The 27,883-nt window shown below is 39.5% G+C and overlaps 1 protein-coding gene across 1 annotated transcript in view; it reads left to right on the top strand.

Annotated features, from left to right (window-relative positions):
* The window catches only part of LOC128696874 (protein slit), a gene marked incomplete in the record, with an annotated part of 659,908 nt that overhangs the window by 478,011 nt on the left and 154,014 nt on the right, over positions 1-27,883 (top strand). The window contains 8 exon segments of the mRNA XM_070096038.1: positions 4,496-4,642; positions 5,067-5,138; positions 6,488-6,559; positions 13,706-13,866; positions 14,160-14,298; positions 15,858-15,929; positions 16,507-16,578; positions 27,123-27,266. Coding sequence (XP_069952139.1) covers positions 4,496-4,642; positions 5,067-5,138; positions 6,488-6,559; positions 13,706-13,866; positions 14,160-14,298; positions 15,858-15,929; positions 16,507-16,578; positions 27,123-27,266 — 879 coding nt within the window.

Below are 27,883 nucleotides of genomic sequence, written 5' to 3'. Positions count from 1 at the left end.
ACTAGATGGCAGTGTTTACCTCAACATAGAGGGAGTGGTTGTGGCCTCCTCCACCTGTTACATAATGGCATATTTTATTCATTTTAGAGTATATATCAGGTTTCTGTGTTATTTATATTGTTTGTTATTTCATATTAGATGAACTGTGATAGACAAAAAGCTGGAGAGTTGATGATAGCGAAATATTCAAGGGGGTATTTTGTCCTGTCTCCAGACAATCTCTTGTGGGCCGCTTCCGCCATGTATATAATGACATACTTCATTCATTCTAGAGTATATATCAGGTTTCTATGTTATTTACATTGTTTGTCATATTAGATGAACATCTCATACTATGAAAAAACTCGATGCACATAAAATGCCCAAAAATCTGGATTTCACTACCTGTGAATATAAAAGAAACACTTTATAAATTCATGTCTCTTCTTAGAAATCACTTACTCACCCACAACCAAATAAAAACTGAATAATAGTATCACATAAATGTTTAACCTGTGACTCAATCAAACAGAATACTCCATTCTGCTGAATGCATAGCAACACGGTAAAAGACCATATGACCTGTCTTTGAAATACTCATTTGTGCTAAATTGTTAACTGTTTACAACAATGTTTACCACTGAATATATCATTGCTTAGTTAATCTTAAGTTAATTTTAAGCCAGCCCATAATGCTCTGCATACAAGGGGCTTTAGCATGTTACACTTAACCACTGTATTTCCTTGTACTTCTATGTATCATGTTCAAATTAATAAAGAAAAAAAATAAAATAAAAAAACTGTGATAGATAAATAAGCCGTAGAGTTGATGATAGCGAAATACAGTGGAACCTCAAATTTCAAACGTATCGCTTATCGAACTCTTCGAAAATAGAGCCCTTTTTTCGAAGCAACTTTGCCCCTATTTTCGAACCGCTGGGTACTGGACCTGTCCGGCAGCCTGCTCTGTCCGTGTCCCCACGCAGGTGCCGTGAGCCAGTCTGGTTTTGTTGATGCTCGAGTGAACACTAACCTGTGCTCTCATTCAAAGATTTTATGATTGCACCTACCATCCGACTTACGACTGAGTTCGGTTCCGAGAAACCGGTCGTAAGTCGAAATGGTCATATGTCTAACTTTACTACTGAATATCAACAAAACATTTTTGTAATGACTTTATTTTATTGTTTTACTTTACTTTTTATGTTGTTAGTACTGTATTTTATACTGTAAGGTTTAGGATAAACACTGTGTACAACACAAATAGTTGTTTATTTCCCAGAAATTTGGCATAAAAAACACAGTCGTAAGTCGAGCAGGTTGTAAGTCGGATGGTAGGTGTATTTCATTGTGTTTAGTGTTTGTGGGACTGTGAAATTAGCTACAATGGGCCCAAAGAAACTTGCTAGTGGTACCCCTGTGGTAAAGAAAGTGAGAAGCACCATAGATGTGAAGGAGGAAATAATACAGAGGTGGAATGATGTTCAAATGTTTGTGGAGAAGTACCACCCTGAGCAAGCTGAAACAAGCCATCTTTGCACCAAGTTCAGTGACAGAACCATGTCCCATTTTAGAGAAAACTTAGAGGTGCCAGAAACAGGACTGTGGACAGTTATTTTGTGAGACAGGGGTCCAGTGACTCTCAAGCTGGTCCTAGTGGCATTAAAAGACAGAGAAGGGAAGTAACCCCAGAGAGGGCTTTGATACCTGAAGTCCTCATGGAGGGAGATTCTCCTTCCAAACACTAACCACAACTCCCTCTCTCCTCCTCCCTATCTTCCAGATGCCATCACCAGTCTTCAGTAAAGGTAAGTAAAATATTTTATGTTTGTTTAAATTTATTAATACATAATTGAACACTATATTTGTTGTGTGTATGTAAAACTATAATTAATCTCTATAAAATATATTTTTTTGTGAATGTTTTTGGGTTTCTGAAACTGATTAATTGTATTTCCATTATTTCTTATGGGAAATATTGCTTTGCTTTTCAGACTTTTCGAATTTAGAACTAACTCCTGGAACGGATTAAGTTCGATATTTGAGGTTCCACTGTATTCAAGAAACATTTTGCCCTGTCTCCAGACAAACACTCGTCGGCCGACGTCACTACATATATAATGACATATTTCATTCATTCTAGAGTATATATCAGGTTTCTGTGTTGTTTATATTGTTTATTATGTCATATTAGATGAACTGTGATAGATAAATAAGCCATATAGATGATATTAGCGAAATTATTAAAGAAGTATTTTGTCCAGTCTCCAGACAAACTCTCGTCCACCACCGACACCGCCCATACCACTACGTGAATTACATGTTTTATTCATTTTAGAGTAAATACATTAGGTTTCTATGTTATTTATATTGTTTATTATGTCATATTAGATGAAGTGAGATAGATAAATAAGCCTTAGAGTTGATATTAGTGAAATTATTGAAGCACAGAATTCCACTGGAACGGATTAATTGCATTTCAATTAATTTAAATGAGGAAAATTGACTCTGCAAACGAGCAAATCCAGTTGCAAGCAAGGTCATGGAATGGATTAAACTTCCAAGTAGAGGTTCCACTGTATATATATGTTGGAGTGTGAGCAGGGTAATATTTAGTGAAGGGATTCAGGGAAACCGGTTATTTTCATATAGTCGGACTTGAGTCCTGGAAAGGGGAAGTACAATGCCTGCACTTTAAAGGAGGGGTTTGGGATATTGGCAGTTTGGAGGGATATGTTGTGTATCTTTATACGTATATGCTTCTAAACTGTTGTATTCTGAGCAGCTCTGCAAAAGCAGTGATAATGTGTGAGTGTGGTGAAAGTGTTGAATGATGATGAAAGTATTTTCTTTTTGGGGATTTTCTTTCTTTTTTGGGTCACCCTGCCTCGGTGGGAGACGACCAACTTGTTGAAAAAAAAAAATATATATATATATATATATATAAAATAAAATTTTCCATGGAAGTAGAACAGAATTCTTCCTCCGTAAGCCATGTGTGTTGTAAGAGGCGACTAAAATGCCGGGAGCAAGGACCTAGTAACCCCTTCTCCTGTATAGATTACTAAATTTAAAAAGAGAAACGTTTGTTCTTCTTTTTGGGCCACCCTACCTTGGTGGGATACGGCTGGTTTGTTGAAAAAAAATATATATATATATATACATATATATATCACACACACACACTCAAACATCTGGGTTTCCTCTATTTTCTTAATACAATGTAGTTCTTGTTCTTGTTTATTTCCTCTTATCTCCATGGGAAAGTGGAAAAGAATTCTTCCTCTGTAAGCCATGCATGTCATAAGAGGTGACTAAAATGCTGAAATCAAGAGGCTAGTAACCCCTTTTCCTATATACATTATTAAATTTAAAAAAACTCATTTTTCTCTTTGGGTCACCCTGCTTTGGTGGGATATAGCTGGTTTGATGAAAGAAAGGAGTTGTTTTGGTTCAGGGACCTTGATAACTTCTAACACACATGGAGGTTGTGTACATTATATAGGCCTCCCTGTAAGACAATGGACTTGCCTGAGGCTCACTGTGAAATGGAGGGAAAAGGATGCAGCATGTACCATATTTACCCTTGAAGGTACTCCACCTTGTAAACCAAATTTACAGTGTGCTCACCTAAACTATGCCATAATTTTGCAACTATTTTATAGCAAAAATGTGCTAACAGATTGTGTTACTTGATGATCTACTGTATTTATTTAAGTATGCATTTACTGGTACTGTATTTACTCTGCTCAGGCACAAAAGCTTAACAGTTGTGAATAAGCTGCTGTAAAGCACTACCCATAAGTTGTCAGTACCTATTAATATGTAAACAGTAGTCATACTTTTTTTTTCTTTCGACAAACTGGCCATATCCCACCGAGGCAGGGTGGCCCAAAAAGAAAAATGAAAGTTTTTCTTTTTAAATTTAGTAATTTGTACAGGAGAAGGGGTTACTAGCCTATTGCTCCTGGCATTTTAGTCGCCTCTAACAACACTCGTCGCTTACTGAGGAAGAATTCTGTTCCATTTCCCCATGGAGATAAGAGGAAACAAATAAGAACAAGAACTAGTAAGATAATAGAAGAAAACCCAGAGGGGTGTGTATATATATGCTTGTACATATATGTGTATTGTGACCTAAGTGTAAATAGAAGTAGCAAGACATACCTGAAATCTTGCATGTTTGAGACAGAAAAAGCCCCAGCAATCCTACCATCATGTAAAACAAGTACAGGCTTCTGTTTTACACTTACTTGGCAGGATGGTAGTACCTTCCTGGGCTGTTGCTGTCTACCAACCTACTACCTTACTTAATATGTAGAAGAAATCAAGAATTCAAAAGACTAAAAAAATTTAGTTTACTAGATAAAATTAGGGTAAATAATGTTTTTGTTTTTTAGGCACTCTCTCAAAATAATCAGGAATTATGTTTGTGTATCGAAATATTTCCTACTTCAAATAGGAGAGATCATTGCTTATTTCAAGTAATGTTTCATAATAGCTTCCTTTCCTTCAGAGACCTTAGCTACAACCAGCTGTTTTCCCTGGATGGGTCTTCAAGCATTCGGCGACTAAAGGAACTAAATCGTTTGGATCTTTCTCATAATCGTCTTACAAGTTTGAGTCCTGAGTTCTTCAGAGGTGCACGAGCACTCACTCATCTGTGAGTACTACAGTTCTTGCTGTAACTCCTGGCTTTGTTTACTCATCAAAAATTGCAGATGTTGCTTTAGAGTGGTGCTTTTGCAGAGGAGTGAAGAAAACTGATGCAAGTACTGTAGCACAGTAATACTTCACTTGCCTTCCCTTTTTTTTTTTTAATACCATAACTGTATTTTGCTTTTTAGTTTTTGTAGATGGTATTTATTAGAAGGGTTAGATTTCAGGCATATTACATGTTACACCTTCCAATATTTATGATACACAGAACATCTAAACAATTTTCATAACGTGTATTCTCTTTAGTCTCTAAATGGTACAGTGGGTTGGGTTTCTTTGCTAGGGATCTATTATTCTATCCCAAAATATTTTTTTTTAACAAAAGTAATTAGTAACTAAAGCTCTAAGTTGAAAGTCTCTTGTTACAGCAATGTGTCCCACAACAAACTGGTACAGATGCCTGAGAGCGTAGTGCGAAGGGTCAAGGCCCTGACCCAGCTGTAAGTCGGGGGCCTGCAAGGCGACTCGTAGCATTTTCCTAATGTAGTGCTTGCCAGTCTTGTTATATATGTTCTTAGGGGACCATGGTGCTGTTGCTAAGGAGTGGGTTTTTTTTTTTTGAGCTTGTGGTCTTAGTGACCAATTTCAGGCAGCACTTACAAGAATGGGACAGACCAAGAATTGGAGAATGACATAAGTTTGTTAAATAGTGATGGAAATTATGGAAGTATGGCTTTTGTATGTAAATGCTGATGACTGGTATTGAATATTAGCTTGTTTAAATTTTAAAATGCAGTAGTAATATTGGATGACATGGTTCTAAGTAATCATGTTACAAATTGTCCTTTTAGATACCAATGTATCTGATCTTGTGGTTGGATGTGAGCCTCCACACCTGGTCTGCCCACTTTTAACAACTAACTACATATACTCGGCTAGCTGTAGTGGTGGGATCTGCTTTGTGCTTCAGCTACACAAACCCACTGTAAAGCTTAATTACTTGCCTCTTGAAAATGAGTAAATCAAGCGAATATGTACATTGGTAATTTTAACTGCAAGTGAAATTGTAAAAAACAAAAGTTGACTGATTCATTAAACAGTATTAACTCTTATTATTTTAAACAATGTGTAAACTGTTTCTCTTTAACATATCATATTCCTTTACAGTGTTCAACTGTAAAAGAGTATACTATTGAACACTTATGTTATATTAATTGTATTTAGTGTATGCTGTAACTTACCTAGTTAAGTATATTATGTAGCAAGTCAGCATGTTTAGGCTACATAACCAGTCCCCCCATCCCCCCAAAAAAATGAAAGTAAGATACAGTAATAAAATAAAAAGTACTACTATTGTACAGTGATTACTCTTGTACAGTGATTACTAATGTATGGTGATGACTATTGTACAGTGATTACTGTTGTACTGTAATTTTTCTCTATTCATTTAAGACTTCATTATTGCAATTAAGGTTTCTACAGGCCATTAATTTTGCTGTGCACTGGGTCAAACACGTGAACACTGTTTAGTTGGGAATTTAGTCAGTAAACTTGTCCTAAAAGCTTAATGCTAACTAGTGTATGAATGTGCTTCATCTAACAGAAATAAATAATAACCAACAAATATGATTAGTCACATTTTCTGTTGTTACCATTCTTGAAAATATTGATTTTTAATATATGCATTTTATCTTGTAATACGGTCAGTATTTAAAGATTTGGCACTTGATTTTTTACTTAGAAATAACCAAAAGCTAATTTTTCTCTACTGTGCTATTATTTTGTTAGAGCATTTTCCTTAATGTATTGTGTATCTAATGGAAACACTAATTACTTGTTTTTTTTTCAGTGACCTAGCAGGGAACCACATATCCTGTCTCTCCAGGAAGATGATGGAGCATCTACCAGCACTTACTAATTTGTAAGTGGACCAGTGTTTTCTGAAACTTGCATGCTTGAGAATAGGTTTAACCCTTTACCATATTGATGGTTGCCTCTTCTAAGAAACATGTAAGAGAATAGAGATGACTGCATATTGTATTCAGTGTGTGTAGAAGTTTGTAAGATTTGCTTGCAGTCTTTCATATTTATGAAACTGTGAAAGAACCAGCAACCTTTTTTGAATGCAAAATGTTTAACAGGCTTTCGTTTCACATTTGTATGATAGGTCAGTAGTGCCTCCCTGGTGGTGTGCTGAGTGTATTGTGTACAGTATGTAATTACTGTATTGTTAATGCATACATTGCTGAATTTTCAGGGAGTGTTCCAAGATTTTATCATATTTTGAGTTGTTTGGAAAAAATCCAAGGTTTAAGAAGGAAATTATAATTTAAAACTTGCTTAATCTTTTACTAAATAGCTGTGAGTAGAGTACATGCAACACTGTTTGTATAGATGAACTTCCTGTATGTCATACTTAGTCATAGTTTGTGGGAAGGTGAGATGGAACTTTTATTTGAGAAAGAAATGCTGAGAAATCCAGTAGCTCACAACAGATGATACATTTTAAGAATTAAAACTTAAAAGTAAACAACCCATTTACATCTTCATTGATCATTGATGAAATAGCACATGAAAACGAAGACAAAAGTTACAGAACAGGCTTTAATTGTGGTGGTATTTTGCTCTTTAGAGCTTTAAAGTTATGCACAGAGTGAAACTTTGTTGCAATAAATTCTTTTTCTGCAACTTATGTCTGTCTTCATTATTATTGAACTCCTTTGTTCAGTAATAATGAGGCACTAAATGCAGGCATTACCTAGTTGGAAAGGAAGCATTTTAATTTCTTCACATTCATGTATATTGAGTTTTATTAATTCTGTTGCTTTATTTTGGTATTTCCAGTACAGTGCCTGTTTGTAGCTACAGGAGTAGCTGTTGGATGATCTTCTAAATAACAAAATAGAGCAGACTAGGCCATTAGGGAGGTACTCCACTGAATAAAAAAAAATAAGTAACAAATAGAAAGTAAACACAGTGAGAAGTAGGGGGAAGTAACAAGTGATGTTCCTCATAGATCATTTTCTGTCTCTCATCAGCAGGCAGTCTGTTGGGAATTAAATCATACCCCAGTGGGAGATGGTGCCAGTGTGTTTAACAGAAAACATGCACATGGTGCAAATCTTGTATGAATATAGTAAAAAAAAAAAGAAAAAAAAGAGGAATGCTGAAATGATCAACTAAATAGCTTCTTGATTTCAACCAAGGCAGATGTAAGGTGATGAAGACAAAGAGAAATGAGGCCAGGACAGCTTCTCCTCAATTAGCAATGTACTCGTTTACCAATGCCCCGGACTTACGATGGGTTCTCTGACCAGTATTCATAACTAAATAATGTATATTAGACCTAATTTCCTCTATTCTACTCATTTCAATATACAGTACACTACTGTATAAACATTTTCTTTCAACGCACTGGCCATATCCCACCGAGGCAGGGTGGCCCAAAAAGAAAAACAAAAGTTTCTCCTTTTACATTTAGTAATATATACAGAAGGGGTTACTAGCCCCTTGCTTCTGGCATTTTAGTCGACTCTTACAACACGCATGGCATACGGAGGAAGAACTCTGTAAGAAACTAGTAAGAAAAATAGAAGAAAACCCAGAAGGGTCTGTATATATATATATATATGCTTGTACATGCATGTGTAGTGTGACCTTAATGTAAGTAGAAGTAGCAACACCTACCTGAAATCTTGCATGTTTGAGACAGAAAGAAGACACCAGCAATCCTACCATCGTGTAAAACAATTACGTACAAGCTTTCATTTCACACTCACTTGGCAGGATGGTAGTACCTCCCTGGGCGATTGCTGTCTACTAATCTACTACAGTGGACCCCCGGATTACGTAATTAATCTATTCCAGAGAGAGTGATTTATCCTGAATCTGACTTATTCTGAATTAATTTTCCCCATAAGAAATAATGGAAATCCAATTAATCCGTTTCAGACTCCCAAAAGTATTATTAAAACAAATGTTTTCTACATGAAATATATATTTACTTACACAGAAGACAATGATACATGAAGAATAAAACACTAATAACATCACACTTACCTTTATTGAAGACAGGGTGATGTATGGAAGACAGGAGGAGGGGAGAGGATGGAGGAGTTTACAGTTGTTTTGAAGGGGAATCCCCGTCCATAAAGACTTCAGGTACCAAGTCCTTATCCTGGGTTACTTCCCTTCTTTGTTTTTTAATGCCACTAGGACCAGCTTGAGTGTTAATGGACCCCTGTCAATCAGTGTTCCAGAGAGGTCTGTTTCTGGCATATGTTAGGAACTGTGTTGGGAGACGGGACAAGATAGTCCTGCAATATGACACTAATATCAGCTCTGCGACTTATTTATCTAGCGCAATTCATCTAATATGACATAAAAAAAATATTAATAACATAGAAACATGATATATACTCTAGAATGAATAAAATATGGTGTTAAGAATGTCACGAGTGGTGGTGTGTTTTGTTGTTGGGTGTATAAGGGCCACTGAAAGATAAGCCTTACATAGTGGTGGTGAAGGCGGCAGCAGAGGTGGCGGGGGTTAGTCAGTAGCCCTATATACCTCCAGCAAGAATGGAGGAGTCAGTTTTGTGCTGTCTTTTTTTCTATTGATTAACTTACTTGCTACACTTTATCACTGGCTGATGCTATAGCTTTTATAGACTCCTGCTGCTTTAGTATTGTACATATTGCATAATTGCTGAAAAAGGCACATTGTCGCCTATCTCTCAGCTTTTTACCAAAGTGTTGGCTGGCACTAGAAGCTTTCTTTGGGCCCATGGTGGCTTAATTATCAGTTACAAGCAGTAAAAAGAATGGAATATTACACAATGTATCATATGAACCCGTGAGATCGTCCTCACTGGCTGGTAAACAATGGCACACTGGCTGTACTTGGAGTGTCGGGGCCGCTCAGGCCTAGACACGAATGACTTATACCGAGTTCAGTGACGTTCACTGAGCCAATATTGTGACGAAAAAATGTCACTCATTCCGAATATGTAATAGTGTTAGTGTTCAGCAGAAGTTTGTGGTTACAGGAAAGTGGGTGTGGGAGGGAAGAGGAGCGATTGGTGGAATGATGTAAAGAGAGTAGTAAGGGAGAAAAAGTTAGCATATGAGAAGTTATTACAAAGTAGAAGTGATGCAAGGAGGAAGGAGTATATGGAGAAGAAGAGAGAGGTTAAGAGAGTGGTGAAGCAATGTAAACAGAGAGCAAATGAGAGAGTGGGTGAGATGTTATCAACAAAGTTTGTTGAAAATAAGAAAAAGTTTTGGAGTGAGATTAACAAGTTAAGGGAGCCTAGAGAACAAATGGATTTGTCAGTTAAAAATAGGAGAGGAGAGTTATTAAATGGAGAGTTAGAGGTATTGGGAAGATGGAGGGAATATTTTGAGGAATTGTTAAATGTTGATGAAGATAGGGAAGCTGTGATTTCGTGTATAGGGCAAGGAGGAATAACATCTTGTAGGAGTGAGGAAGAGCCGTTTGTGAGTGTGGGGGAAGTTCATGAGGCAGTAGGTAAAATGAAAGGGGGTAAGGCAGCTGGGATTGATAGGATAAAAATAGAAATGTTAAAAGCAGATGGGGATATGGTTTTGGAGTGGTTGGTACTATTATTTAATAAATGTATGGAAGAGGGTAAGGTACCTAGGGATTGGCAGAGAGCATGCATAGTTCCTTTGTATAAAGGCAAAGGGGACACAAGAGAGTGCAAAAATTATAGGGGGATAAGTCTGTTGAGTATACCTGGTAAAGTGTATGGTAGAGTTATTATTGAAAGAATTAAGAGTAAGACGGAGAATAGGATAGCAGATGAACAAGGAAAGGTAGGGGGTGTGTGGACCAGGTGTTTACAGTGAAACATATAAGTGAACAGTATTTAGATAAGGCTAAAGAGGGTTTTGTGGTATTTATGGATTTGGAAAAGGCGTATGACAGAGTGGATAGGGGGGCAATGTGGCAGATGTTGCAGATGTATGGTATAGGAGGTAGGTTACTGAAAGCAGTGAAGAGTTTTTACAAGGATAGTGAGGCTCAAGTTAGAGTATGTAGGAAAGAGGGAGATTATTTCCCAGTAAAAGTAGGCCTTAGACAAGGATGTGTGATGTCACCTTGGTTGTTCAATATATTTATAGATGGGGTTGTAAGAGAAGTAAATGCGAGGGTCTTGGCAAGAGGTGGGGAGTTAAAAGGTAAAGAATCACACATAAAGTGGGAGTTGTCACAGTTGCTCTTTGCTGATGACACTGTGCTCTTGGGTGATTCTGAAGAGAAGTTGCAGAGGTTTGTGGATGAATTTTGTAGGGTATGTAAAAGAAGAAAATTGAAAGTGAATACAGGAAAGAGTAAGGTTATGAGGATAAAAAGATTAGGTGATGAAAGATTGGATATCAGATTGGAGGGAGAGAGTATGGAGGAGGCGAATGTATTCAGATGTTTGGGAGTGGACGTGTCAGTGGATGGGTCTATGAAAGATGAGGTGAATCATAGAATTGATGAGGGGAAAAGAGTGAGCGGTGCACTTAGGAGGCTGTGGAGACAAAGAACTTTGTCCTTGGAAGCAAAGAGGGGAATGTATGAAAGTATAGTTTTACCAACACTCCTGTATGGGTGTGAAGCATGGGTGATGAATGTTGCAGCGAGGAGAAGGCTGGAGGCAGTGGAGATGTCATGTCTGAGGGCAATGTGTGGTGTGAATATAATGCAGAGAATTTGTAGTTTGGAAGTTAGGAGGAGGTGCGGGATTGCCAAAACTGTTGTCCAGAGGGCTGAGGAAGGGTTGTTGAGGTGGTTTGGATATGTAGAGAGAATGGAGCGAAACAGAATGACTTCAAGAGTGTATCAGTCTGTAGTGGAAGGAAGGCGGGGTAGGGGTCGGCCTAGGAAAGGTTGGAGGGAGGGGGTAAAGGAGGTTTTGTGTGTGAGGGGCTTGGACTTCCAGCGGGCATGCGTGAGCGTGTTTGATAGGAGTGAATGGAGACAAATGGTTTTTAATACTTGATGTGCTGTTGGAGTGTGAGCAAAGTAACATTTATGAAGGGATTCAGGGAAACCAGCAGGCCGGACATGAGTCCTGGAGATGGGAAGTACAGTGCCTGCACTCTGAAGGAGGGGTGTTAATGTTGCAGTTTAAAAACTGTAGTGTAAAGCACCCTTCTGGCAAGACAGTGATGGAGTGAATGATGGTGAAAGTTTTTCTTTTTCAGGCCACCCTGCCTTGGTGGGAATAGGCCAGTGTGTTACTAAATAAATAAATAAATAAATATTCCGAATATTACTTATTCTGATGACGACTTAATCCAGGGGTCCACTATACCCAGGTACTGTATAAACATTTAAAAATATACCAGAAATGTTATAAATGGTGCAAAGGTGATATTAAAACAATATCAAAAATGGTTGACACAAACTCACTTCCATTATAGTATGCTCCTCACTTAGCGACAAATTTGTTTAATGATGTGGTCTTAGGAACAGAACTTCATCATTAATTGAGGAGAGGCTGTATTGCCATATCAACTGAGGAGAGTGGCAGCTGCCAGTATCAGTAAGGCCAAAGGACTTAGGGGTGAACATTACTTCAAACTAATCATAGGAGATCCACATAAATAAGATAACATCATTGACATAGCTTTCAGTAACTTTAACAAGGATTCTGTCTGCACAGTATGTATCATCTTTGGTATGTGCTTATTAAGCTGCACTTAGAGCTGTGGGTGGGGATGGGGGTCAGGTTTTGGTACATCACCTTGCCTCTACCTATAATCAACTTGCAGTGCCTCTGACTATCTCGGTTGTCATGTACCCTGGCTCTTCCCTCCAAGTTTACGAGGTTCATTTACTTTATTCTCTCATTGTACATGCCTTCCTGTTCCACAGCCAACCTGGTTGTGACTGAGTATAATTACCTGAGTTGTGGAGAAAGACTTAAATCTAGCAACACTGGAGGCATGAAGGTGCTTAGAGCATCTGGTCACACTGTTTAAGATATTTGGAAGTCTGGACAAGGTGGTTGAAGATATTGCTTGGAAGGAGTGGAACCAAAATGAGGGGACACAAATGGAAATTTAATACCAAAATAAGTCAGGGAAGTTAAATAAAGAGCTGCTACAAAGTGTGGGTGGTAAATTAACGGAATGTTCTAGGGATAGTCTTGGTGGCGGTGGCAGATTCAGAATGTGGGATTGAGGTTGAATCACATCTGTCAGTTTGTGGTTAATAGGTGGAGCCCAAGAACAGTACCAGCAAGATTGATTTTCATTTTTTTATTTAATGATAAATTAAATGCAGCAGCGAGGAGACGGTTGGAGGCAGTGGAGATGTCCTGTCTAAGGGCAATGTGTGGTGTAAATATTATGCAGAAAATTCGGAGTGTGGAAATTAGGAGAAGGTGTGGAGTTAATAAAAGCATTAGTCAGAGGGCAGAAGAGGGGTTGTTGAGGTGGTTTGGTCATTTAGAGAGAATGGATCAAAGTAGAATGACATGGAAAGCATATAAATCTATAGGGGAAGGAAAGAGGGGTAGGGGTCGTCCTCGAAAGGGTTGGAAAGAGGGGGTAAAGGAGGTTTTGTGGGCGAGGGGCTTGGACTTCCAGCAAGCGTACACGAGCGTGTTAGATAGGAGTGAATGGAGACGAATGATACTTGGGACCTGACGATCTGTTGGAGTGTGAGCAGGGTAATATTTAGTGAAGGGATTCAGGGAAACCGGTTATTTTCTTATAGTCGGACTTGAGTCCTGGAAATGGGAAGTACAATGCCTGCACTTTAAAGGAGGGGTTTGGGATATTGGCAGTTTGGAGGGATATGTTGTGTATCTTTATACGTATATGCTTCTAAACTGTTGTATTCTGAGCACCTCTGCAAAAGCAGTGATAATGTGTGAGTGTGGTGAAAGTGTTGAATGATGATGAAAGTATTTTCTTTTTGGGGATTTTCTTTCTTTTTTGGGTCACCCTGCCTCGGTGGGAGACGACCAACTTGTTGAAAAAAAAAAAAAAATAAATAAATAAATATTAACTAATGCCTTTGCTCCATTGATGTTCCACTTGATAGAGATATATCGTCCAACCCTCTAAACTGTGACTGCCGAGCTTTGTGGCTGGCAGAGTGGGCACTTCAGCGAGAGGAAGCCATTCCTCCAACCTGCCACCTTCCAGCACCATTCAGGGGCACTCCTATCACAAAAATTCAGATGCAGCTACTCACATGCTCTGGTCAGTATTTGTATGAGAGTATTGAAGGCTTGATTTGCATTTCTAATCAGTAAAATGTTAAATGTTATATATAATATAGAATTAAGTGAGTGTAAAGATTTGCATTGCTTCTTAATTGCATAAATGTTTAGTATGAGGGTATGATATAGAATTTAGAGAATTTAAAGGTAATGTACTCTTCTACCTCTCTACTTTTGTAGTCATCTGTATATGAATTTATGCTGTGTGCTCAAGCCTTTTCTTCCTTGTTACAAATATATGAAATTCCATTTAACTATGACTTGGTCTTGTAGGTGAAAATGACAATGATGAGGACTGTGTTGGATCTGTGTACTGTCCACCAGAGTGTCAGTGTCGGGGCACAATTGTTCGCTGCTCTAGGGCCCACCTCACACAAATACCCAGAGGCATTCCACCTGATACAACAGAGCTGTAAGTGAAAAAACTTAACCAATATTCATTAGGTCTATGTTCCTTATCTGGAAGGCGGCTTAGATGCATCCACTTATCCCTTTGAATGTGTCAGTATAAATGGTGTGTCACGTTCAGTGAGTCATAGGTTAGATCCCATGATATTGTATTCTTTTTTTATATTATTACATGCGCATGAAAGATGAGGTGAATCATAGAATTGATGAGAGGAAAAGGGTGAGTGGTGCACTTAGGAGTCTGTGGAGACAAAGAACTTTGTCCTTGGAGGCAAAGAGGGGAATGTATGAGAGTATAGTTTTACCAACGCTCTTATATGGGTGTGAAGCATGGGTGATGAATGTTGCAGCGAGGAGAAGGCTGGAGGCAGTGGAGATGTCATGTCTGAGGGCAATGTGTGGTGTGAATATAATGCAGAGAATTCGTAGTTTGGAAGTTAGGAGGAGGTGCGGGATTACCAAAACTGTTGTCCAGAGGGCTGAGGAAGGGTTGTTGAGGTGGTTCGGACATGTAGAGAGAATGGAGCGGAACAGAATGACTTCAAGAGTGTATCAGTCTGTAGTGGAAGGAAGGCGGGGTAGGGGTCGGCCTAGGAAAGGTTGGAGGGAGGGGGTAAAGGAGGTTTTGTGTGCGAGGGGCTTGGACTTCCAGCAGGCATGCGTGAGCGTGTTTGATAGGAGTGAATGGAGACAAATGGTTTTTAATACTTGACATGCTGTTGGAGTGTGAGCAAAGTAACATTTATGAGGGGGTTCAGGGAAACCGGCAGGCCGGACTTGAGTCCTGAAGATGGGAAGTACAGTGCCTGCACTCTGAAGGAGGGGTGTTAATGTTGCAGTTTAAAAACTGTAGTGTAAAGCACCCTTCTGGCAAGACAGTGATGGAGCGAATGATGGTGAAAGTTTTTCTTTTTCGGGCCACCCTGCCTTGGTGGGATTCGGCAGGAGCAAGTTCTGTTTTCAAGATGTGAGATGTGTGTGTGTGTGTGGAAAAAACAATACCTCTGCTGTACATATTTTATAAATTGGGGAATCTTGTTGGTCACTGGTTTATTTCATATTTCCACAGTAATAATTTACATCTGTAATGGAAGGAAGGCAGGGTAGGGGTCACCCTAGAAAAGGTTGGGAGAACAGGGGGTAAAGGGTTTGTGTGCGAGGGGCTTGGACATCCAGCAGGCATATGTAAGCATATATAAGTGTATAGATGTGTATAGATAGAAGTGATTGGAGGCAAATAGTTTATGGGACTTTGATGAGCTAATGGAATGTGAGTGAGGTAACATTTGTGAAACCAGTTAGCTGGACTTTAGTCCTGGAATTGCTAAGTACAGTACTTGCCCTTTGAAGGAGGGGTGGGGGTATTTTCAGTTTGGAGGGTCATCTGAACTGTAGTATCAGAGTGCCTGTATGATAGTGAACAAAAATGAAAGTGTTTCTTTTTTGGGTCTCCATACCCAAGTGGGAGACAGCCAGTGTTATACTCATCATCCAGTCAGACTTGCTTTGTTTTTTAAATAAATATATTTTGATTTCCATAATAGGTTTCTCTTATAATTTTAGGTACCTGGATGTCAATGAAATTAAAACAATTGATCCTGAACGTTTAAAGCATCTTAAGACCTTGAAAAGGCTGTAAGTACAGTATTTAAATATTAGTATTGAAATTGTTATAAAGTTAGTGATTAACATTAGTTATAATAAAGCAGTCATATAATGTCTTCATCCTGTTTCATTGGTATAAGTTTGCTTATGTAGCGAGTATGGAAGTTATTGACCTGTTCCCTCAGTTACTAATGGGAAGAATACCATCTAGATGGGGAATGTGAAATGAAAGACAACATTCAATGAAGGGTGGAAAAAAAATATTGATGGATCATAAAAATAATGATAGGCCTTATGAATGTAGAAGAAAATGTTACCCCATCAAGTGACACTATAGTGTTGTCAAAGAAATGGGTACATGCTTTACCTGTGAGTATTATGGGAAAACATAATGTAGATATAGTACATTATACAAATAGCTAATCGCTAATTAATGGTCCATGTTAGACCGAAATGTCATCATAAGTTTCAATCTGCTATGTGTAGGTTATTGGTGCATTGTTCCAGTCATGGTATTGTGACTTGATTCTTGATATACAGTAATACATTATTTAATAAGTTAAATCCTTTATAAGCCATTTAGTTACTTATTGACTTGTATTTGCAGTGACCTCAGCAACAACCAGATCACTATTCTCTCCAACAAAACATTCTCAGAACTCTCCCAGTTATCTACCTTGTGAGTATTCACACAGTTCAGTGTTTCTAATGTTTGTATTATTTAATCATATGATCAATAGACAATACATAAATACAAACATCACCTGCTCATACCAGAATAATTATTGCATTATTCTTAAAATTGACCAAATTGTTATCTTTTAAGATGTATCTTTGTACGTATTTACCTGGAATATGCAAGATTTCAGGTACGTCTTACTACTTCTACTTACACTTAGGTCAGACTACATATGCATGTACACGTTTATGTATACACACTCATCTGAGTTGTCTTTGATTTTATCTTAATAGTTCTTGTCCTTATTACTTTTCCTTTCACATCCATGGGGAAGTGGAATAAGAATCTTTCCTGCATAAGCCATGCATGTTGTAAAAGTCAACTAAAATGCCAGAAGCAATGGGCTAGTAACCCTTTTTTCCATATGGCCTGCTAAAAAGAAAAAGAAGAAAACTGTCAAAGTGGGAGGTTTGAATGTGCATGGTTGTAGTGCAAATGATAAGAGAGATGATTGTGGATGTTATGAATGAAAAGAAACTGGATGTCCTGGCTGTAAGTGAAACAAAGCTGAAGGGGATAGGAGAGTTTCAGTGGGAAGAAATAAATAGGATTAGGTCAGGGGTTTTTAATAGTTAGAGCTAAGGAAGGAGTAGCAATAATGTTGAAGGATAAGTTATGGCAGGAAAAGAAGGAATATAAATGTATAAATTCAAGGATTATGTAGAGTAAAATAAGGGTTGGATGCAAAAAGTGGTTTATAGTAAGGGTTTATGCACCTAGAGAAGAGAGAAGTGTAGAGAGAGAGATTTTGGGAAATGTTGAGTGCACAGGGAGTTTTAAACCAAGCGAGAGAGTACTTGTGGTTGGGGATCTCAGTGCTAAAGTGGGTAAAAATGTTGTAGAGGGAGTAGTAGGTAAATTTGAGGTGCCAGGAGTAAATGAAAATGGGGACCCTTTAGTTGAACTCTGTATAGAAAGAGATTTCGTAATAAGTAATACATATTTTATGAAAAAGAGGATAAATAAGTATACAAGATATGATATAGCATGTAAAGAAAGTAGTTTATTTGTGTTGGTGGATAAAAGGTTGATGGGTGGGCTTCAGGATGTACATGTTTATAGAAGGGCAATGGATATACAGTGGACCCTTGGTTATCGGCCGTAATCTGCTCCAGAAGGTCAGCCGAAAACTGAAATGGTATAAAACCGAAATAATATTTCCCATAAGAATTAATGTAAATACAATTAATCCGTTCCAGACAAAAATATTCACACAAAAAAAATAATTTTTTTAACAATTACTGTATAAATATTACACACTTTTATTGAAGGCTAATAATGGCTTCTGGGAGATAGGGAGGAGGAAAGAGGGGGAGTTAGTGTTTGGAAGGGGAATCCCCCTCCATAAAGACTTTAGGTAGCAAAGCCTTCTCTGGGGTTACTTCCCTTCTTTCTTTTAATGCCACTAGGACCAGCTTGAGTCACTGGACCCCTGTCTCACAAAATAAATGTCCAGAGTGCTCTGTTTCTGGCATCTCTTTAAGATTTCCCTGAAGTGGGACAGGGTTTTGTCACTAAACATGTTGCAGATATGGCTTGTTTCAGCTTTGTCAGGGTGGGACTTCTCGACAAAACTTTGCACGTCATTCCACTTTGCACAAATGTTCTTAATCAATGAAGAAGGCACCTCCTTCACTCCCTCTTCCTCCTCCTCTGAAGCAAGTTCCTCAGCTGCTGTCTGTTGCTTTTCGAGTTGAAGGTCTTGCAGCTCTTCAGTGGTTAACTCTTCCCTTTGGTCCTCCTCCAACTCTTACACATCCTTGCCACTCACCTCCAACAACAGGGACTTCCCCAGTGCTACAATAAGGTCCATGGGGTCAGCAGGGTCAGGGTCAGCCTCAAACCCTTCAAAATTCCTCTCTTGCACACAACCTGGCCACAGTTTTCTCCAGAGTTCAAAGTCCTAGAAGTCACTCCCTCCCAAGCCTTACCTATAAGGCTTATGCAATGGAGGATAGCGAAGTGATTCCTCCAGAACTCTCTTAGGGTCAGCTGAGTGTCCGAGGTCACTTCAAAGCACTTTTGAAACTGCTTTGGTGTAGAGTTTTTTGAAGTTAGAAATGACCTGCTGGTCCATGAGCTGGAGGAGAGGAGTGGTGTTAGGAGGCAAGAACTTCACTTTTATAAAATTGAAGTCCCTAAGCACTTGGTCTTCCAAGTCTGGAGGATGTGCAGGAGCATTGTCCAGTACCAGGAGGCACTTGAGTGGCAATTTCTTTTCCAGGAGGTATTTTTTCACATTTGAGCCAAACCCATTAACCCACTCTTTGAAAATTTGCCTTGTGACCCATGCCTTATGATTAGCTTTCCACATTACACACAATCTATTCTTCATGACATTGTTTTTCTTGAACACTGGGATTTTCTGAGTGATGCATGAGTAAAGGCTTCACCTTGAAATCCCCACTAGCATTACCACACAACAAAAGAGTAAGCCTGTCTTTCATAGGCTTGTGTCCTGGCAGTGCCTTTTACTCCTGGGTAATGTAGATCCTGTTTGGCATTTTCTTCCAAAACAGGCCTGTTTCGTCACGATTGAATACTTGTTGGGGTTCGAATCCTTCAGGCTTTACATAATCCTGGAATTCGTGAGCATACTTTTCAGCCGCACAATTGTCAGAACTTGCAGCCTCGCCATGCCTTACAACACTGTGTATGCCACTATGCTTCTTAAATCTATCCAACCATCCTTTGCTGGCCCTAAATTCACAAACTGCAACACTTGTTCCAGGAATTTTCTTTGCCATCTCACAAATACTCGACTCCACAACACTGTCTCCCACTAATTCTTTTTCCTTAATCCACAGTAATAATAGCTTTTCCATCTCTTCCATTATTGGTGGCCTTTGTTTAGTTGGAAAAGTTACTCCTTTTGCAACATTAGCATCCTTGATTTGTTCTATCTTTGCCGGGATGGATGTAATTGTTGATTTATTCTTGCTGTACATCCTGGCAAGTTCCAGCACCCTCATACCACTCTCAAACTTTTCTATCACTTCACGCTTAAATTCCATGGTGTTTCTCACTTTCTTTACCACAGGAACTTTCTTTGGATCCATGGTTACTTATTTCACAGTTGCAATGCAAAAATAACACAAACTACTATGGGAAATAAGCAAAATGTTTGGATGTATGAGCAGAAGCTTCCTCAGCCACTGAGAGAGACAGCCAAACTGACACACAAGCGGCCCCAGCTGGTAGATGGACGTGTCCCAAACAGCCGATCACCGAATTAATGGCCGATAACTGGGTGCCGAAAAACCGGACTATCACCAAGTTGGCCTATAACTGGGGGTCCACTGTATTGGATCATTATCTAGTTGTAGCAACAGTTAGAGTAAGAAGTAGATGGGACAAAAGGAAAATGGCAACAGTAAGAGAGAGGTGAAAGTTTATATACTAAGGGAGGAGGAAGTTAGGGTGAGATATAAGCAACTTTTGGCAGAAATTATAGGAAGACATAAACAGGGTTTTCCAGTGGGCAGTGGAGAACAACATGACGTTCAGTGGTGGTAAGTTCCAGCTGCTTAGGTGTGGAAAGAATGAAGAACTCAAAAGAAACAACATGTACAAAACTCTAGAGGGTCACCAAATAGAACAAAAGGAACACTTAAAAGACCTGTGAATAATTGTCAGCTGACCTTTCTTTCAAAGACCATAACAAGACAAAGATCATGACAGCCAGAAAGATGATGGGGTGGGTATTGAGAACTTTCAAAACAAGGGAAATAACACCAATGGTGACACTCTTGAAATTGCTAGTGCTCCCTCATTTAGAATATTGCTCAGTGCTGACGGCCCCATTCAAAGCAGGAGAAATATCAGCTGGAACAAATAGAGATCATTTACAGCTCGCATTGAACCAGTAAAGCACCTAAATTACTGAGGATGCCTTCAAGTCTTGAACAAGTACTCATTGGAGCGTAGGAGAGACAGAGATACATGTTAATATGTACAGTGGACCCTCGTTTTTCATAAGGCTCGAAAGTCATAATTTTCGTAACTTTTTTCGTCAAAACATTGACTCAAAAATCGTCATTTGATTCGCAAATAGTAGTTTGTCTCAGACACATGTGCACAGCCCCGAGCAGCCTCACTCCATTCCCAGCCAGTGCGCCATTGTTTATCAGTGAGTGAGGATGATCCCACGAGTTCATACAATACATTTCATGATATTCCATTTGTTTTAGCACTTGCAACTGCTGAATGAGTCACCATGGCTCCAAAGAAAACTTCTAGTGCCAGCCCTTTGCTAAAGAATGTGAGAAACACACAATTTAAGAAAAAGTTTGTAGAAAAATATGAAAGTGGTGGTGGTAGAGTGGTAGCAGTTGTGATAGTGGTAGAGGGTGGTAGTGATGGTGGTAGAGGGTGGTAGCAGTTGTGATAGTGGTAGAGGGTGGTAGTGATGGAGGTAGAGGGTGGTAGCAGTTGTGATAGTGGTAGAGGGTGGTAGTGATGGTAGTGGTTGTGATGGTGGTAGAGGGGTGGTAGCAGTTGTGATAGTGGTAGAGGGTGGTAGTGATGGTGGTAGCAGTTGTGATAGTGGTTGTGATGGTGGTAGAAGGTGGTAGTGATGGTGGTAGAGGGTAGTAGCAGTTGTGATAGTGGTAGAGGGTGGTAGCAATGGTAGTGGTTGTGATGGTGGTAGAGGGGTGGTAGCAGTTGTGATAGTGGTAGAGGGTGGTAGTGATGGTGGTAGAGGGTGGTAGTGGTTGTGATGGTGGTAGAGGGTGGTAGTGGTTGTGATGGTGGTAGTGGTTGTGATGGTGGTAGAGGGTGGTAGTGGTTGTGATGGTGGTAGAGGGTGGTAGTGGTTGTGATGGTGGTAGAGGGTGGTAGTGGTTGTGATGGTGGTAGAGGGTGGTAGTGGTTGTGATGGTGGTAGAGGGTGGTAGTGGTTGTGATGGTGGTAGAGGGTGGTAGTGGTTGTGATGGTGGTAGAGGGTGGTAGTGGTTGTGATGGTGGTAGAGGGTGGTAGTGGTTGTGATGGTGGTAGAGGGTGGTAGTGGTTGTGATGATGGTAGAGGGTGGTAGTAGTTGTGATGGTGGTAGAAGGTACCTTTTTCAGTGATTCAGCAATTCTACTAACTCCTCCAATGTTGTTGGAGTTGTATATGGCTACAGAAAACACCGCCACCTCAGCTGCTGCTTCACCACCATTATGGAAGGCTTATGCTCTCAGTGGCCCTGATACACCCAACAACAACGACACAACACCTCACATGACATACATAAAGACTTATTTTATTCATTCTAGAGTATATTCCATGTTTCTATGTTTTTAATATTGCTTATTATGTCATATTAGTTGAATTGATAGATAAATAAGCCGTAGAGTTGATATTAGTGTCATATTCTCCAACAATAAACTCGCCTCCCCTCCCTCTGCCCCGTCTGCCATACACCAACAAGTCTTCAATAAAGGTAAGTGTGATGTTAAATGTTCATTTATACATTTTATTAGTTCTTTACATTTATTTGGCATTCTTTTCTGCATGTAAATCTATATTTAAGCTAGGGAAGTAACCCCTGAAGCAACCTAGAGTCTTTATGGAGGGGGATTCCACATCCAAACAATAATCTCTCTTCCCTCGTTCCTCCTCCCTGTCTTCCATTCATCAACAACAGCCTTCAATAAAGGTAACTGTCATGTTGAATGTTCATTCTTTTGTGCATGTAAATCTATCTTTAAGGTAAAAAAATTTTTTTTTGATACTTCTGGGTGTCTGGAATGAATTAATTGGATTTATTTTTTATGGGGAAAATGGATTTGCAAATCGTCAATTTTGATAATAGCCACGCTCTCTGGAACAAATTAATTACGAAAAATGAGGGTCCACTGTACCTGGAAAGTACTCGAGGGCCTGGTCCCAAATCTGCACACTGCCATAGCAGCATACTGGAGTGAGAGATATGGGAGGAAGTGTAAAATAAACCCACTGAGCAGCAGGGGTGTGGTGGGGACACTAAGGGAACACTGTATCAACATCTGAGATCCCAGACTATTCAACATCTTACCAGAAGATATCAGAAACACAGCTGGAACAAGTGTAGAAGCCTTAGAGGAAACTGGACAAGTATCTTCACCAGGTGACAGATCAACCAGGCTGTGATGGATATGTGGGGCAGTGGGCCTCCAGCAGCAACAGCCTGGTTGACCAGGCAAACACCAGACGAGCCTGGCCCATGGCCAGGCTCCGAGAGTAGCTAAACTCTTGGAACTCTTCAAGGGTATATCAAAGGTAGTGCAATTATGGGTAGTGGGGGAGGGTTGAAGAGGGATGGATAGTTTTAAAAATGCAATATTAGCATGTGGGGCAGAAGCTTGGGGCCATAGGAGGGTGGGTACAGGAGGAAAAAGGAGTGATTGGTGGAATGATGAGGTAAATAGTATGCAGCGAGGAGAAGGCTGGAGGCAGTGGAGATGTCATGTCTGAGGGCAATGTGTGGTGTGAATATAATGCAGAGAATTCATAGTTTGGAAGTTAGGAGGAGGTGCGGGATTACCAAAACTGTTGTCCAGAGGGCTGAGGAAGGGTTGTTGAGGTGGTTCGGACATGTAGAGAGAATGGAGCGAAACAGAATGACTTCAAGAGTGTATCAGTCTGTAGTGGAAGGAAGGCGGGGTAGGGGTCGGCCAAGGAAGGGTTGGAGGGAGGGGGTAAAGGAGGTTTTGTGTGCGAGGGGCTTGGACTTCCAGCAGGCATGCGTGAGCGTGTTTGATAGGAGTGAATGGAGACAAATGGTTTTTAATACTTGACGTGCTGTTGGAGTGTGAGCAAAGTAACATTTATGAAGGGATTCAGGGAAACCGGCAGGCCGGACTTGAGTCCTGGAGATGGGAAGTACAGTGCCTGCACTCTGAAGGAGGGGTGTTAATGTTGCAGTTTAAAAACTGTAGTGTAAAGCACCCTTCTGGCAAGACAGTGATGGAGTGAATGATGGTGAAAGTTTTTCTTTTTCGGGCCACCCTGCCTTGGTGGGAATCGGCTGGTGTGATAATAAAATAAAAAAAATAAAATAAAAAAAGAGAAAGAGGTATCTTATGAGAGGTTTTTACAAAGCAGAAGTGATATAAGAAGGGCAGAGTATATGGAGAGTAAAAGAAAGGTGAAGAGAGTGGTGAGAGAGTGCAAAAGGAGAACAAATGATAGTGGGAGAGGCACTGTCAAGAAATTTTGCTGAGAATAAGAAAAAAATTTTGGAGTGAGATAAATTATGAAAGCCTAGGGAATGAATGGATTTGTCAGTTAAAATCAGAGTAGGGGAGTTAGTAGATGGGGAGCTGGAAGTATTGGGTGTAGATGGCGGAATATTTTGATGAACTTTTAAATGTCGATGAAGAAAGGGAGCAAGTAATTTTATACACTGGCCAGGTAGGTATAACATCTTTTAGGAGTGAAGAAGAGCAGGATGCGAGTGTGGGGAAGGTTCATGAGGCATTACATAGAATGAAAGAGGGTAAAGCGGCTGGAACTGATGGGATTATGACAGAAATGTTAAAAGCAGGGGGGCATATAGTGTTGGAGTGGTTGGTATTTTTGTTACCAAGGGATTGGCAGAGAGCATGTATAATTTCTTTATATAAAGGGGGACAGAAGAGATTGTAAAAAAATATAGAGTAAGAAGTTTACCGAGTATACCAGGTAAAGTGTATGGTAGGGTTATTGTTGAAAAAATTAGAGGCAAGACAGACAACAGGATTGCAGATGAGCAAGGAGGCTTTAGAATGGGTAGGGGATGTGTAGATCAAGTGTTTACATTGAAGCATATATGTGAACAGTATTTAGATGAAGGTAGGAAGTTTTCATTGCATTTATGGATTTAGAAAAGGCATATGGTAGTGGATAGGGGAGCAGTGTGGCAGATGTTACAAGTGTATGGAAGAGGTAGTAAGTTACTAAATGCTGTAAAGAGTTTTTATGAGGATAGTGAGGCTTGGGTTAGGGTGTATAAGAGAGGGAGATTACTTCCCTGTTAAAGTAGGTCTTAGACAGGGATATAAAATGTCACCGTGGTTGTTTAACATATTTATAGATGGGGTTGTAAAAGAAGTAAATGCTGGGTGTTGGGGAGAAGGGTGGGATTAAATTATAGGGAATTAAATACAAAATGGGAGTTGACAGTTACTTTTTGCAGATGATACTGTACTTTTAGGGGATTCTGAAGAAAAGTTGCAAAGGTTAGTGGATGAGTTTGGGAGGGTGTGTAAAGGTAGAAAGTTGAAGGTGAATATAGATAAGAGTAAGGTGATGAGGGGCATCAAATGATTTAGATAAAGAAAAATTGGATATCACATGGGAGGGAGGGAGTGAGTATGGAAGAAGTGAATGTTTTCAGGTACAGTGGAACTCCGGTTTTCGTCCTTAATCCATTCTAGAAGGTTGGTTGAAATCCGAAATGGACAAAAACCAAAGTAATATTTTCCATAAGAAATAATGTAAATCTAATTAATCCATTCCAGACACCCAAAAATATTAACAAAAAATATATTTTATAGAGAATAAGTATTGTTTTACATACAGAAAACAATGGATAGTAAATATAAATGACTAATTTTAATGGATAAATGAACTTTTAAATCACTATTACATACCTTTTGTTTTTCCTTGATCCACACCAATAACTTCTCTACATCTTCGATTGTTTGTGATCTCTGTTTTGTTAACATATTTACCCCTTTTGCAACATCAACTTCCTTGATTTCTACTTTCTTCGCTAGGATGGAACTGATTGTTAATTTGGACTTGCCATGCATCCTGGCGAGCTAGGCCACACGTATGCCACTTTCATATTTTGCTACAAGCTCTTTCTTTCGTATTTTTCATCTTCTTTACCAAAGGGCTGGCACTAGGAACTTTCTTTGGCCCCATGGTGGCTTATTTGCAGTTACTCAGTAAACAAGCACAAAAAACAATGGATTACAAAATGTTTCAGATGAACACATGGAGTGTTGCTCACTGAACAAGTGGCAGAGGCAGACTGAGTCACATATATGTGAGTGGCTGTGTCCTGGGCAGGCGGACGCATCTAATATGGACAATTTCTGAGCGGAGGTATTAAACCTGGGGTAAAGCTTCATCCAAAAATTGGTCGAAATCCGAATTGTATGATATCCGCACTGGATGAAATCCTGGGTCCGGCTGTATTTGGGAGTTGACTTGTCAGCAGATGGATTTATGAAGGATGAGGTAAACCATAGAATTGATGAAGGATAAAAGGCGAGTGGTGCATTGAGGTATCTGTGGAGACAAAGAACGTTATCCATGGAGGCCGAGAAGTGAATGTATAAGAGTATAGTGGTACCAACACTCTTATATGGGTGTGAAGCATGGGTTGTAAATGCTGCAGCGAGTAGGCGGCTGGAGGCAGTGGAGATGTCGTGTCTAAGACCAATGTGTGGTGTAAATATTATGCAGAGAATTTGTAGTGTGGAAATTAGGAGGAGGTGTGGATTTATTAAAAGTATTAGAGGGCTGAAGAGGGGCTGTTGAGGTGGTTTGGTCATTTAGAGAGAATGGAACACAGTAGAATGGCTTGGAGAGTGTATAAATCTGTTGGGGAAGGAAGGCAGAGTAGGGGTTGCCCCAAGAAGGTTGGAAGGAGGGGGTGAAGGAGGTTTTGTGGGCGAGGGGCTTGGACTTCCAGCAAGTGTGCTTGAACGTGTTAGATAGGAGTGAATGGAGACTAATGGTTTTTGGAACCTGATGAGCTGTTGGAGTGTGAGCAGGGTAGCATTTTGTGAAGGGATTCAGGAAAACCGGTTAGCCGGACTTGGGTCCTGGAAGTGGGAAGTACAGTACCTGCACTCTGAAGGGGGGGGGGGGTTAATGTTGCAGTTTTATAACTCTAGTGAAAGCATGCCTCTGGCAAGACTGATGGAGTGAATCATGATGAAAGTTTTTCTTTTTCGGGCAACCCTGCCTTAGTAGGAGATGGTCGATGTGTTAATAAAAAAAAATATAATGCCTTGACAGTTAATTGCAGTACCTTACATATAACATTGTTTCCATAATTTTCTAAACATCATTACCTTTAATTTCTTTTTGTATGCAGATAATGCACCTCTGTACATCTTATTTTCATGCTCTTACTGTTTTGAAATACAGTAGGACCCCAATATCCATGGAGGACATGTTCCAAGGATTTGCTGCAGACACTGAAACCATGGATAATAGTGAACCCCACATTTAAGTCCTACACATGCCTGTTATAAAGTTTAATTGATAAATTATGAACAATAAGTGGAGAATTATAATTTTTTTACTGATGGGAAGCACTTCACAGCTTCTCTTAGGCTTTGAAGAACCTTCATCGTCACTTTTTTTTTGCACTTTCAGGACTTTAAGCAAAATTGTGGGTTATTTTCAAGCCACAGTAAACAGCAAATAATTGAAACTGTGGATACCAGACCCACAGATACGGGTGTCCTACTGTATAATGCAGCACAGTATTTGGTAATATTATTTTTTTTATCCAGGATTGTGTCATACAACAAGCTAGGATGTATGGAGAGAGACTCCCTTCTAGGCCTGAAGTCCCTCCGCATCCTCTCTCTCCATGGCAATGATGTTTCCTTCATCCCTGAAGGCACATTTAGGGATCTTGAGGCAATTACTCACATGTATGTATAAGTCTGTGAAATTTGTAACTTATCATTACATTTAGTATGTGATGGGGATGGGATTTTAATGTTGCGTTCAAAGTATGGTCTGTGGAAAGAAAGAGGTTTGTCAGGTGATAAAAAGAAAATTACATGGAAGCATAGTTTTACAAACGTTCTTTATATGAGCCTTTGAATGTTGCATCAGAGAGGCTAGAAGCAGTGCACTTGTGTTTTGTATCATCAGTGTGTAGTGGAATTATTGTGTATAGATTAAGGAATGAATAAATTGGAAGATGGTTTACAGAAAGAAAGATATAATTCAAAGAGTGGAAGAGGGTGGGGGTTGCTAAGATGGTTTGAATATGTACAAAGAATGGAGGAAGGGGGATTGATAAAATGATATATAAATTTGGAAAGAGTGGAAAGAAGTGTAAGGGCCATCTGAGGACTGATGTAAGAAGTATGGAGGCAAGGATTGTAATGAGTGGAATTGTTAAAACAGTTTCATTGTGATCTTTCAAAACCAGTTCAAATCTCATTTAGAACAAGAACAAGACGGTTATTTTTTATATAGCCGACTTGAGTCCTGGAAATGGGAAGTACAATGCCTGCACTCCAAAGGAGGGGTTACGGGA

Source organism: Cherax quadricarinatus, chromosome 52, assembly GCF_038502225.1.
Source record: "Cherax quadricarinatus isolate ZL_2023a chromosome 52, ASM3850222v1, whole genome shotgun sequence".
Classification (NCBI taxonomy): Eukaryota; Metazoa; Arthropoda; class Malacostraca; order Decapoda; family Parastacidae; genus Cherax; species Cherax quadricarinatus.
This window is presented reverse-complemented; position numbering and strand designations above follow the sequence as displayed.